Genomic DNA, 12865 nt, shown 5'->3' on the forward strand with positions numbered 1-12865 from the left:
CCTCTGCCACTCCCTAGCCTCTTTCTTCCACAACAAAATTGCCGACATACATAACAGCTTTGAAAACAAGTCCGGTGACCAGTCCACCCCACCCACCCCCGAACCAAATCCCCCCTCTAACAACCTTTACGCCTGGAACCCAATCACCACTGAAGACACCATCCACCTGATGAACTCCATCCACTCAGGATCGCCAACCGACCCATGTCCCCACCACATCTTCAACAAAGCAGACTCCATCATCGCACCCCATCTCCGAGACGTCATCAACTGCTCCCTCAACTCCGCCACCTTCCCGGAAAGCTGGAAACATGCCGAACTCAGCGCCCTTCTGAAGAAACCCACAGCAGACCCGTCTGAAATTAAGAACTACCGCCCCATCTCGCTCCTCCCATTCTCTGCCAAAGTCATTGAGAAGGCCGTCAACAGTCAGCTCGCCACCTTCCTCGAATCCAACAAATCCCTCGACCCTTCACAGTCCGGCTTCCGAGCCAAACACAGCACGGAGACCGCCCTCATCGCAGCAACTGACGACATTCGAACACTACTGGACAACGGAGAAACAGTCGCCCTCATCCTACTTGACCTCTCCGCAGCCTTTGACACTGTCTGTCACAGCACCCTCATACAACGCCTCAACAACGTCGGAATACAAGGAAAAGCATTGGACTGGATCATCTCGTTCCTCGCCGGAAGAACCCAGAGAGTCCGCCTTCCCCCTTTCAGATCGGAGCCCACCGAAGTCATCTGCGGCGTACCACAAGGATCATCACTCAGTCCCACCCTCTTCAACGTATACATGAGTCCCCTCGCATCCATCGCGCGCCAACACAACCTCAACATCATCTCCTGCGGAGACGACACCCAGCTGATCCTCTCCCTCACCAAAGACCCAAACTCCGCCAAAACCAACCTACATGACGGGATGAAAGAAGTGGCCGAGTGGATGAAGAACAGCCGTTTCAAACTGAACTCGGACAAAACGGAAGTCCTCATCTTAGGATCATCCCCCTCTGCATGGGACGACTCATGGTGGCCACATGCCCTGGGAAACGCACCCAAGCCAACGGACCACGCCCGCAACCTGGGCTTCATCCTGGACTCCTCCCTCTCGATGACCAGACAAGTCAACGCCGTTTCCTCATCATGCTTCAACATCCTACGCATGCTCAAAAAAATATTCCGTTGGATCCCCACCGAAACAAGAAAAACGGTCACCCACGCACTGGTCACAAGCCGACTGGATTACGGAAACACCCTTTACGCAGGAACCACAGCCAAACTACAGAAAAAACTCCAACGCATCCAAAACGCCTAAGCCTGACTCATACTTGACATCCCCCGCCAAGCTCACATCTCCGGTCACCTGAAAGACCTCCACTGGCTCCCCGTCAACAAGAGGATAACGTTCCGACTCCTCACCCATGCACACAAAGCCCTTTACGACCTAGGACCCGAATGCCTTAACACGCGCCTGTCCTTTTACACCCCCACCCGCCAACTCCGTTCGTCCAATCAGGCCCTAGCCGCTATCCCGCGCATCAACAAATCCACCATGGGGGGAAGATCCTTCTCCTACTTAGCGGCCAAAACCTGGAATTCTCTCCCCACCCACCTACGCCTTACACAGAACCACCTCTCCTTCAGAGAGCAACTTAAAACTTGGATATTCGATAAGTAAAGTACTCCCCCCTCCTCCCTCAAGCGCCTTGAGACCCTCCGGGTGAGTAGTGCGCTATACAAATTCTGAACTTGAACTTGAACTATGTGTGGTAGAACCACAGGTCTCATTCACTTTCCCATCTGAGCTCATGTGCGTTAGAGTCACAGGTCTCACTCACTTTTCCATCTGAGCTCATGTGCGTTAGAGCCACAGGTCTCACACACTTTCCCATCTGAGCTCATGTGCGTTAGAGTCACAGGTCTCATTCACTTTCCCATCTTAGCTCATGTGTGGTAGAGTCACAGGTCTCATTTATTTTCCCATCTGAGCTCATGTGTGATAGAGCAACAGGTCTCACACACTTTGCCATCTGAGCTCATGTGCGTTAGAGTCACAGGTCTCACTCTCTTTCCCATCTGAGCCCATGTGTGGTAGAGTCACAGGTCTCACTCACTTTCCCATCTGAGCTCATGTGTGGTGCATTCACAGGTCTCACTCACTTCCCCATCTGAGCCCCTATGTGGTAGAGCCACGGGTCTCACTCACTTTCCCATCTGAGATCAAGCCTGGCACCTGGGAGGAGTCAAAGGGTTAGGAATCATCAGTACAAGTATCTATTAGAATGTTTGGTTTCTACAGAGCTGTCACCAAACAATATATTAAAACAAAACACACAAGCTAAACACAATACATCTTTGAAGTAAAAAATAAGCAAAACATTTGTACTCATTATAAGGCAACAGCTACAATGAACTGATAAAATCCAATGGGTAGATGGGCCCAATGGTATGAAAAAGCCCCATATCTCGATTCACTATATTTGACACAAGGAACACAATACTGTTACACCTAAAAGAATTGTATCACCACTTAATAATGTACTGTGTGCTGTGTTTCACAGCTGTATCACCAATTTAAATACAGTAGAAATGTTATTTTGTAGCCTTTAGCAAACCCTTGGCACTAAACAGCAAGAGCGAACCATGTAGACTATGCTCAACAGTAGATGAAAAAAATAAGGAATGGAAGAAATGCTAATAAAAGTATACTAACCATACAACAAATATATTCTTTTTTGAGTAAGTATGATGAAATATGGCAAATACATCAAAAGTTGTTCTGAGGTCTATATAGTATAGTGACATGTATGGTCGTATGTTCAGTAAAAGTGCCAGGTGACGTCTATGCAGACATTTTTAGAAACCCTACCCAGCATGCCACATATTTAGAAAACTTTGAAACCAGAAACAGTATTTTACCCAATGAGATTAAGGCTTGGTGTATTTCCTTCATCACATTATCGTAAAGTCCCTTTTGCCATTCATGTAACAGCGTCCACTCCTGGTCAGAGAAACAGGTAGCAACATCCTGGAATGTGCCGGCGTCCTGGAAGAGCAAATTGGACAAGTCAGTGAAATGTCTTCAATCAAGAGTACCTGATAATCTCACTTCTCCTTCAGCAGTGTCCTCATCTTCCCTAACAGTAGCCTCGTACAACGTGCCATGCCCTCAGAACTATTGGGGTTATCCGATACTAAATCTAGAGATGAAATCAGGTCAGAATTACTTTATTTTTTGCCAAATCCTAAAAAACTTGAAAACAGTACAAAAAGTTCATAACATAAAAATGTTAAAACAGCAGGCACTCATTATCATACAAATAATAGCTTGAAGGGTAGCGCATAATTAGGCTTTCCTGTTTTCAGTTTCTAGTTTTTGCAAATTCTGGTGGGGGGTTTTCAGTATTTTCAATACCTTAAAAAAAAACAGTGTTTATCAGTAATTACAAACGTTCGCGCCATAAAAACAACAGAATGCAGTGTTTTTCCGGTGTTCATGGAGTGTTTTGCTTTTATTGTTCCTTACTTTCTACACTGATAGTGCATAGCATGTAGACAGTGTACGTACAGTGTTTATGAGTCCAAATACATTTTTACAAATCAAACTTATTACAATACTTCTTCAGTTAGTCTTTGGTCATGCGCACTTGCTTTTTCCTTCCCATGTAAACTTTTATCTGTGAAAAGACCCTCTCAACATTGGTACTTCAGAAAGGCAACTCCAAAATAGCACGTACACAATTTGCAAACTCTGGCCACAGACATAGCTTTCAATACCAATACTGGTGCACCTGAAGATTATGATTCTCTGGGACAGGTTCTGCAACATATGCTTTGAACTGGGTGCATATGCCCGCAGAGTAATTGGAGCGGTAAAAAATGAAGCAGTACTTTTCAAAGTCTGGAGAAAATTCTCCTTTATGGAAGGGATCTAGAACCTGTGCAGAGTCCCAGTGAGGCTTCATTGACTTCAAATGCCATGGTTGGTGAAGAGCCATTTCTCTTGCATTGTAAAATAAAATTTCCTGAATTGCTCCTCAACATTTCTTTCCTTACCAAGTGATAACCATTTCAACATGGAACATGTTGCAGTGCCTAAGTCACTAAAATTGTCTCCCAGCCTACTTTCAAGATGTTTCACAGCTATACCAATTAGGCTGAACACTCGGTAGACAAGGATGTTTCAAGATTCTAGTTTTTTAATTACGTCCTCTACAGCAGTTATGTCTTCCTGTAAAAATCTAAGAATGCAGTAAAGTGTACTTTTTTTCACATCACAGTCAGTATGCGAACGGAGATTCTCACATTTCTTGCCTTTGGCATCATCACTAAGCAGAAATTCTGTGAATGGTCGCCACATGGATAATATAGCATTTATGGCCTCTAAGACTGAGAATCACCATCTAAACACAGTTGGGATGACTCTTTCTATGATGCCACGCAAATTACAAAATGAGAAATATTTGTGTTTTAGTTCCCGCGCACAACGAAACAGTGCACCAGAATGGACTACAAAGTCATTAGCATTCTTAGTTAACTCTGAAGATTGTAAAGATGCTTTCAGCATACCATCTACAAAGTGGCAAGGATCTCTTACAGGGAAGCATTTAAGCCAAGGTATCGTTTTTCACAGGTCATCACACAAATTTTTCATATACATAGCTGAATCAATGCAAATATAAACAATGTCACACCAATCTTTGTTGAACTTGGTAAAAACATTTTGCAGCAGCATTCCAAATGGCACTCCGTTCCATGTTTTCCAAAAGTCTGGTTTCATGTTTTCACCACTATCCTAGTTGCTCGTTAGGAAAGGGTGTTGATGTATCAGAGATTTTCACCCATTCTCTGTCTGTGGTAAATGTGATGGTACATATTGGGAAAGATTCCTTTGAAACATGCCATTTTACCTATCAGTAAAAGTATCAAACATAACCAAACTATCGAATATGATTTTGATATTTCCTGATTCTCTACAGTTTATAAAATAATTAAATAAGAATGAAAACATGCTTTTAAACCCTCCATCTTTAGACCAAAGACCACAAAACTGAAAAATAGCAAAAGTAAGAAGAAACAATGCTTTAGTGACATCCCTAAACAACAAAACTCAAGCAGAATATGTTAGCCCAGTCTTTCTTGCTTCTACCTTGTATAACACAGTTACATTGTATAAGCCCCTCCAGGTAGAAATAAATATGACTCTTTCACTCTCCTTTTCCTTTCTAGGAATGACATTTAGTTTGTGGCTGTTCAGGTGTTTTTCAGTGTTTATAAGTTTAAACTGGTGAGGTCTATTTCCCTTTCGGTGGGGTTTTATCAGTTATTATAGGTTTAAACCTAAAACTGGATAGCCTACGCATAATAGAACATTAAAAATTAATTACCGATTTCACATGGTAATTGAGAGAAACCAAATTATTTAGGGGCCGAGCGTTCCCCATTTCTGTGCAACCAATAAATAATGTGACACCGCAAAGATCAGAGGTCTTGAAGTATCCGCTTTAAATAAATCCACTCGGAGCTTCACCCTTCGAACACTCTGGTTTTTCAGCATTTACTTGAGCCGTTTTACCCTTGGATTGGCAAATGTTGGACAAAGAAGCAGAAAATATGTTACGTCTTCAACCTTCTCCGGGCAACTGTGACATGATCTAGATAAAATATGAGCAATCCACCAGTTTTTAGGTTCACCTTTACCCAGATAAGGATTATATTTGGCTAGATGCTCCATTGTTCCATTCTACCTTTACGGAGAAGGAAAGAAAATTCCACCTCTACAACAGTCAAGATTAGGTCGCTGTTGGTGAAAACTGACTGCAGCTAGTTGGGAATCGGCCCTCTTAAATTCTATGGCAGGACCCCGCGTGTTCACATTACGCGTTCTGCACGTCTTTACCCCCCCCTGGCAGCCGGAGCACGTCAGTTTCACTGACGTTTTGCAGCAAAGTGCTTCGGCTGCTGTATTAATCACGGGGAAGAGTTTACTTTTGTCAGTTACCGCTCGAATGAAACAAGACAGTTTCTTTGAAAACGTTAGTTGCTAAAGGCATTTATTACTGTTTGCTCATCGAGCCACCGCCTGGAGAACAAACACCTGTGTGGTTAAGACTAGCAGACCTGAGGTGCTTTATGGTTGGAAATTCCCATGCTTTCTATATCCCCATTAAATTAAGGGGTGCACGTCCCAAGTGGAATCTCTTTCTTAAATCTCCTCCTACATAGGGGTTATCATTCCTAAAGGTACTAGACCTGCCATATTGCCCGTGCGCTCACCACACCCACTATGGAATTTGAAGGTGCTGAGGATTATGTGAAGGAGGAAGAGGTTACTTACCGCCCAATTGATGAGCATTTCTGTGAGGTGTTTGATGCCTCCATCCTTAAGGCAGTCTCACAGGTGATAGCTCCCCTGGAAAATAAAACCATGGCTCTTCAGGCGCAATGCCAAAAACCCCTTAACCAGACGGAAGCCGCTACTGGGCCCTCGGCCCCCTTACCTCAAGGCAAGCCAGTTACCCCTGTTCCTACCCCATCTCAAATCCTGAATAAGAGCAAGTGCAGATGATGGTCCTGGAGTTGATTTAGATGCATTTTCACGCCTCAAGAAGGCGTTTACGGATTCACAGCCTTTGCAGGACCTTCAGTTCCCGGGTCCTTCGGGGAACCCCCTTGCCACTTCCCCTCTGAATGACCATGGGGATGGGGATGACTCCCCCAACACCTGAGACGGGGATGGGAATCTTACAAACATTGGCACCCAACTGCTACTCCCCTAACTGGCGCAGACTCCTCCACTGGCATGATACAGCACCAGGAAGCATATCTGCTACACTCTGATGACCTGTTACACTCGCATTCAGCGGAGTGGTGCCCTGTGCCCAAAGTAGCAGCCTGCATTGCAGGCAGCTTGTGGAAACCTCTCGATAAGGAGGTGAGGAGCAGCCTCAAGTTGGAGTGCCCTATGCCATCTTTAAAGGGGAAGGTGGCCCTCACACCAGAGATAGACACCAAGATGGCCACCTTCCTCGCTAAGTATGTCCAGGACCCCAAGAAGGGCATGGACAGATCATGGCGCTCATGCCAGGATAAACTCCTGGACATTGCAGGGCCTGTGAGGAAGATTATGGACATGGCGGAGGAATCAAAAGCCTCTGGGTTCCATCATATTTCCAGATACTCTGTCCAGCTGGGCTCAACGAGCCATTATTTTTCTGGGGTACATGAATTGCGTGCTTTTTACCGAACGGCGCAGATCGCTACTGATTAAGATTGACCCCAAGTTGGGGGAACTTTCCACTTCTGAGGCAGGTACAATAACAGAGGGCAACCTTTTCGGGGATCCCTTTATTTGTGAGCTGGGCAAATTTGTCAACACCTTTAATTCATTGGATAAAGCTCAAACCTCCATTAAGAAGATATTTACCCCATGTTTTTGCCGCAGCCAGTTGAGGTAGGGGGCGCTTAACCGGCCGTCCCTTCCATCAAACTGTTATATTCCATATAGGTAACCTGATATATGCCCATGTAACTTTGTAACCCTTCACCTACATTCTTCCCTACATTACACGTATAATGGTTTACATGGACTGACCTTTTACCTAGATACGACACTGCATTCACAAGGCAGGTTTTCCCTAGTTCAAAATCTCATACATTATGCATGAGGATTCTTGGAAGCGCAGCAGGACTAACATCTTCTGTATAATATCTATTTACAAAGTTAATTCCCAACGTCATCCTAAGTCCGACACAGAAATACAGGGAGGTAGGACCCCCGGGGAGGCCTATGGGTATATATACATCACATCTTGCTAAGATAGACAGAGGAGACCAGGACTTCCCGGCCGACACACTGACCAGAGACGCTGAGGTTCCTGCATGCAGATACTCCAGCTCGTAGTGGTCTAGCATCCCTCGCAGAGTGTCCAACTCGAGACCAGGACGGGGTCCCAAAGTCTCTCAATTCAGGTAATGGGATTGACTTTATCCTAGATGGATTCTTGGCTTAACACCTACACACATGCTAGGTACACTTAGGTACATCTAGTTAGGGAGACATCGTAGGAGTATGCATCTTTTTAGTATCATGTATTTTATATACTTGTATGGATTCATAATTACTGCAAGATGGTAGAGCTTTACCATCCGTTTACTTTCATAGTGCTTCTAATCCTATATATATGCTACTGTCTAACGGTTGTTGCAGCTCATCTATTTTACACCAGAATAACAACTGTTCAAAAAATACTTATTGAAAAGGCACAGCCTGTTTATTAAGTGTATGTCTCTAAGTCAGACTAAGCAAGAGCGAAAAGTAGCATATTGTTTTCTACAGTCCTGAGGGATAAGGGTTGTCATGTTCGATGGTTGCCAAGAATTATTCTCTCCTTGGTAAAAGGAGATTCTAGTGGCACTGTGAGCTAGCTGGTGCAAAAGGCCAACATACCCGGTGGGAGTGTACAGAATAAGTCTTACACCAATCCTGCAATGTATGCTGTCCGAATGCGCAGATTCTGTATAGGTTTTATAGGAACTTTACGACATGGCACCACCGTTGTTTGGGTATTTATTTAACAGTAGAATCTGAGTAGTTTAGTCGTGCTAGTCTCAGAGACCCCTACTCACAATTCCCCAGAGATGTTTGGAGTGGGTGGGCACAAACTCCGCCACAGCTGAGTAGGCAAAAATCCTATTTATTGGCTGTGGGTTTATCAAGCTTGCAGGACACATTGTTCCTAAACTGTGCAAAACACCTTACCTTAGTTGCCTTGAAAAGTTCTTCTTATCTAAAAACAATGACTGAAGAAACAGAAAACATAATAGAGTTGTGCAAAATCTGCACCTCTCAGATGAGGAAGACGATGCAGATGCAATTCACATCGCAGAAAATGTTAGGAATGCTGTTACCATAAAGCTAGGTGCACATGGTCTAACATCCAGGGGTGGACCGGTAGCTTTCGCGATTGAGGCACACGAATCATATAGAACAGAGGCATTCTATTCATGGGTTATATTCCCAGTTGCAAATGCAAGAACAAAAACATTTCATTTTACACAGAAAGTGGAATACCGGACGAATGTTGCCCATACAAGGAATTTGAAGTTCCACTAGCATAACAGGAACATTTATACTGGTTTAAAGGCACCCTCCACCATACAAGAAATAAAGTAAGACTCGGTCCGCTCGAAAGAGACGGAGCGACATGGCCAGTATTAGCGGCCTACACACTATATCCTGACATTGAAACAATGCCAGGAGGAGACTTGCGTACACTTAATAAAGAACTGATAAAACTTTACAAAAATATGACACAGTTCGTCATGAGGACACTCAGGGTGCAGCCAGCAACGGCTACAACAAACACAAATACAGGTCAAAATACAGCAACTAAAATTACACCACAAACTGTACATGCAGTAATGGGTAAAATGCCTGCAAAACGCAAACAAAGGCCATTCGGGTATCTAAAAAAATAACACAGCTAGAAGCAGTATTCCCGAATACCAGCCCTTATGAAAAACACAGATTACTGACAATCTGCTTGCCCATGGGGCTAACACCACAAGTAGAGGATTGTACCTCTTGGGGTACAGTTTTTGCTGCCATATAGACCAGAACACATTGTATCCCGTCATTAGCAGTAATACCAGATGCATTAAGACAAATACAAAATGAGTACGGAGCAGAACCTGCTCTGAATGTAGGGATGAAATTACTAGGTAATTATGCCCAGGTATCGACTATAATATTACCAAATATTAAAGGGGAAGCAGCATCAGTGGCAATCCGTCAACACCAAAGGGAGTACAATCCTTTACAACAGGAGCATGAATTACCTAAAATTATTGAGACTGTGTACGCAGAGACAGTTTGGGTGGGAAAGCATTAAAACCATAACTGATGAGTAGTCCCAAGAAGGACACCTTTAAGCAGGCAACTCTTCGAAGAAGAAGTGGGACAATAACAAAAAAAAGAAAAATAAAGAAAACAGATCTCAATCCAGAGGAAGGTCTCCTCCACAGGAGCCCTCCGAAAGGAAGTATAACCTTAGCAATAGGGGCAATATTAGAAAACATGACAGGTATCAGGATACTGATACACATTCGATTCATTCCTTGCAGGGTTCAACGAAAAACTACAAGAAGGAAGGACAGTCAGACAGGCAAGAAGAGTGGATAAAATCCAGTGACAAACAACAGACTACAGAGTATACTTCCAAAAAAGAAGAGAAACCAAAAACAAGACCTCAATTCAAAAAGAAGAAAGCTGCAGGTCTGGTGGGTGTGGGGGAGATAATGCACAGAAGCCAGGTGGCAGCAGTACACCAGGTTCCTATTAATCAAAGCGCCCCAAGGTTCTGAGTCTCCAGCACCCAAGATGTCCCTAAATATTGAGACCGCATGCTAGTGAATGCCCACTACAGCCCCCAGGACCAGAGCATCTCTCACCTTATACTCTTAGACGCTAAGGCACACCTCCTGGAGTAGAGCGCTCTGTAGAAATAAAGACCAGTGTTGGGGGCACTGTGTCACAGATATATGAGTTCAGGCTACAAACACAAAGCCCTGGCATCTCTCACCTTTTACTCTTAGAGGTTGAGCCACATCTCCTGGAGCAGAGAGCTCTGGAGAAATAAAGACCAGTGTTGGGGGCACTGTGCCACAGGTATGGGAGTTGACTCCTTTACAACAGGATCATGAATTACCTAAAATTATTGAGACTGCGTATGCAGAGTTAGGCAGAGACAGTTTGGGTGGGAAAGCATTAAAACCATAACTGATGAGTATTCCCAAGAAGGACACCTTTAAGCAGGCAACCCTTCGAAGAAGAAGTGGGACAATAACAAAAAAAGAAAAATAAAGAAAACAGATCTCAATCCAGAGGAAGGTCTCCTCCACAGGAGCCCTCCAAAAGGAAGTATAACCTTAGCAATAGGGGCAATATTAGAAAACAGGACAGGTATCAGAATACTGATACACATTCGATTAATTCCTTGCAGGGTTCAACGAAAAACTACAAGAAGGAAGGACAGTCAGACAGGCAAGAAGAGTGGATAAAGTCCAGCGACAAACAACAGACTACAGAGTATACTTCCAAAAAAGAAGACAAACCAAAAACAAGACCTCAATTCAAAAAGAAGAAAGCTGCAGGTCTGGTGGGTGTAGGGGGGAGATAATGCACAGATGCCAGGTGGCAGCAGTACACCAGGTTCCTATTAATCAAAGCGCCCCAAGGTTCCGAGTCTCCAGCACCCAAGATGCCCCTAAATATTGAGACCGCATGCTAGTGAATGCCTACTAAAGCCCCCAGGACCAGAGCATCTCTCACCTTATACTCTTAGACGCTAAGTCACACCTCCTGGAGTAGAGCGCTCTGTAGAAATAAAGACCAGTGTTGGGGGCACTGTGTCACAGATATGTGAGTTCAGGCTACAAACACAAAGCCCTGGCATCTCTCACCTTTTACTCTTAGAGGTTTAGCCACATCTCCTGGAGCAGAGAGCTCTGGAGAAATAAAGACCAGTGTTGGGGGCACTGTGCCACAGGTATGGGAGTTCAGTCCTTTACAACAGGATCATGAATTACCTAAAATTATTGAGACTGCGTATGCAGAGTTAGGCAGAGACAGTTTGGGTGGGAAAGCATTAAAACCATAACTGATGAGTATTCCCAAGAAGGACACCTTTAAGCAGGCAACTCTTCGAAGAAGAAGTGGGACAATAACAAAAAAAGAAAAATAAAGAAAGCAGATCTCAATCCAGAGGAAGGTCTCCTCCACATGAGCCCTCCGAAAGGAAGTATAACCTTAGCAATAGGGGCAATATTAGAAAACATGACAGGTATCAGGATACTGATACACATTTCTCTTATACTCTTAGAGGATGAGTCACACCCCTCCTGGAGCAGAGAGCTCTGTGGAAATAAAGACCAGTGTTGGGGGCACTGTGCCACAGATATGTGGGTTCAGGCTACATACACAAAGCCCAGGACCAGGGCATCTCTCACCTTTTGTGGGCACTGCGGAGGCATAGTTCTGCTGATCCAGGAGCCCCTCTCAGTGGCCGCCACAGGACAAGCCGCAAGCAGGACTGAGCTAAGAGCAAGCGATGGACGACAGGTGTGCAGGGAGCCGAGGGCGGGACCACGAGTGTGCCAGGGGCGGGGCCAAGAGCTCTGCCAGGGGTGGGGCCAAGAGCTGTGCCAGGGCCAAGAGCTGTGCCAGGGGTGGGGCAAGAGCTGTACCAGGGGCGGGGCCAAGAGCTGTGCCAGGGGCGGGGCTACAAGCTGTGCCAGGGGCGGGGCCAAGAGCTGTGCCTGGAGTGAGGCCAAGAGCTGTGCCAGGGGCGGGGCCACGAGCTGTACCAAGGACAGGGTGCCAAGTGTGCCAGGGGCGTTGCCAAGAGCTATGCCAGGAGCGGGGCTACGAGCTGTGCCAGGGGCGGGGCCAAGAGCTGTGTCGGGGGCGGGGCCAAGAGCTGTGCCAGGGGCGGGGCCAAGAGCTGTGCCGGGGGCGGGGCTATAAGCTGTGCCGGGGGCGGGGCCAAGAGCGGAGCCAGGGGCGGGGCCAAGAGCTGTGGTGGGGTCAAGAGCTGTGCCGGGGGCGGGGCATGAGCTGTGGTGGGGTCAAGAGCTGTGCCGGGGGCGGGGCCAAGAGCTGTGTCGGGGGCGGGGCCAAGAGCTGTGGTGGGGTCAAGAGCTGTGCCAGGGGCGGGGCCAAGAGCTGTGCCAGGGGCGGGGCTACAAGCTGTGCCAGGGGTGTTGCCAAGAGCTATGCCAGGAGCGGGGCCAAGAGCTGTGTCGGGGGCGGGGCCACGAGCTGTGTCGTGGGCGGGGCCAAGAGCTGTGCCAGGGGCGGGGC

The 12865-nt window shown here is 45.9% G+C and overlaps 1 protein-coding gene across 2 annotated transcripts in view; it reads right to left on the reverse strand.

Moving 5' to 3' along the window:
- The window catches only part of LOC144822047 (uncharacterized), a 123129-nt gene extending 110986 nt beyond the window's left edge, over positions 1-12143 (reverse strand). For both annotated transcript variants that reach the window (XM_078679116.1, XM_078679115.1), the window contains exons 1-2: positions 12013-12143; positions 2923-3049 (exon numbers count right to left, since the gene is read on the reverse strand). In XM_078679116.1, the coding sequence (XP_078535242.1) occupies positions 2923-3049; positions 12013-12036 (151 nt within the window). In that variant the 5' untranslated portion in view covers positions 12037-12143. The remainder of the gene's footprint in view (positions 1-2922; positions 3050-12012) is intronic.
- Between the last annotated feature and the right edge of the window lie 722 nt (positions 12144-12865).

This window comes from Lissotriton helveticus, chromosome 3_1, assembly GCF_964261635.1.
Source record: "Lissotriton helveticus chromosome 3_1, aLisHel1.1, whole genome shotgun sequence".
In the NCBI taxonomy this organism is placed as follows: Eukaryota; Metazoa; Chordata; class Amphibia; order Caudata; family Salamandridae; genus Lissotriton; species Lissotriton helveticus.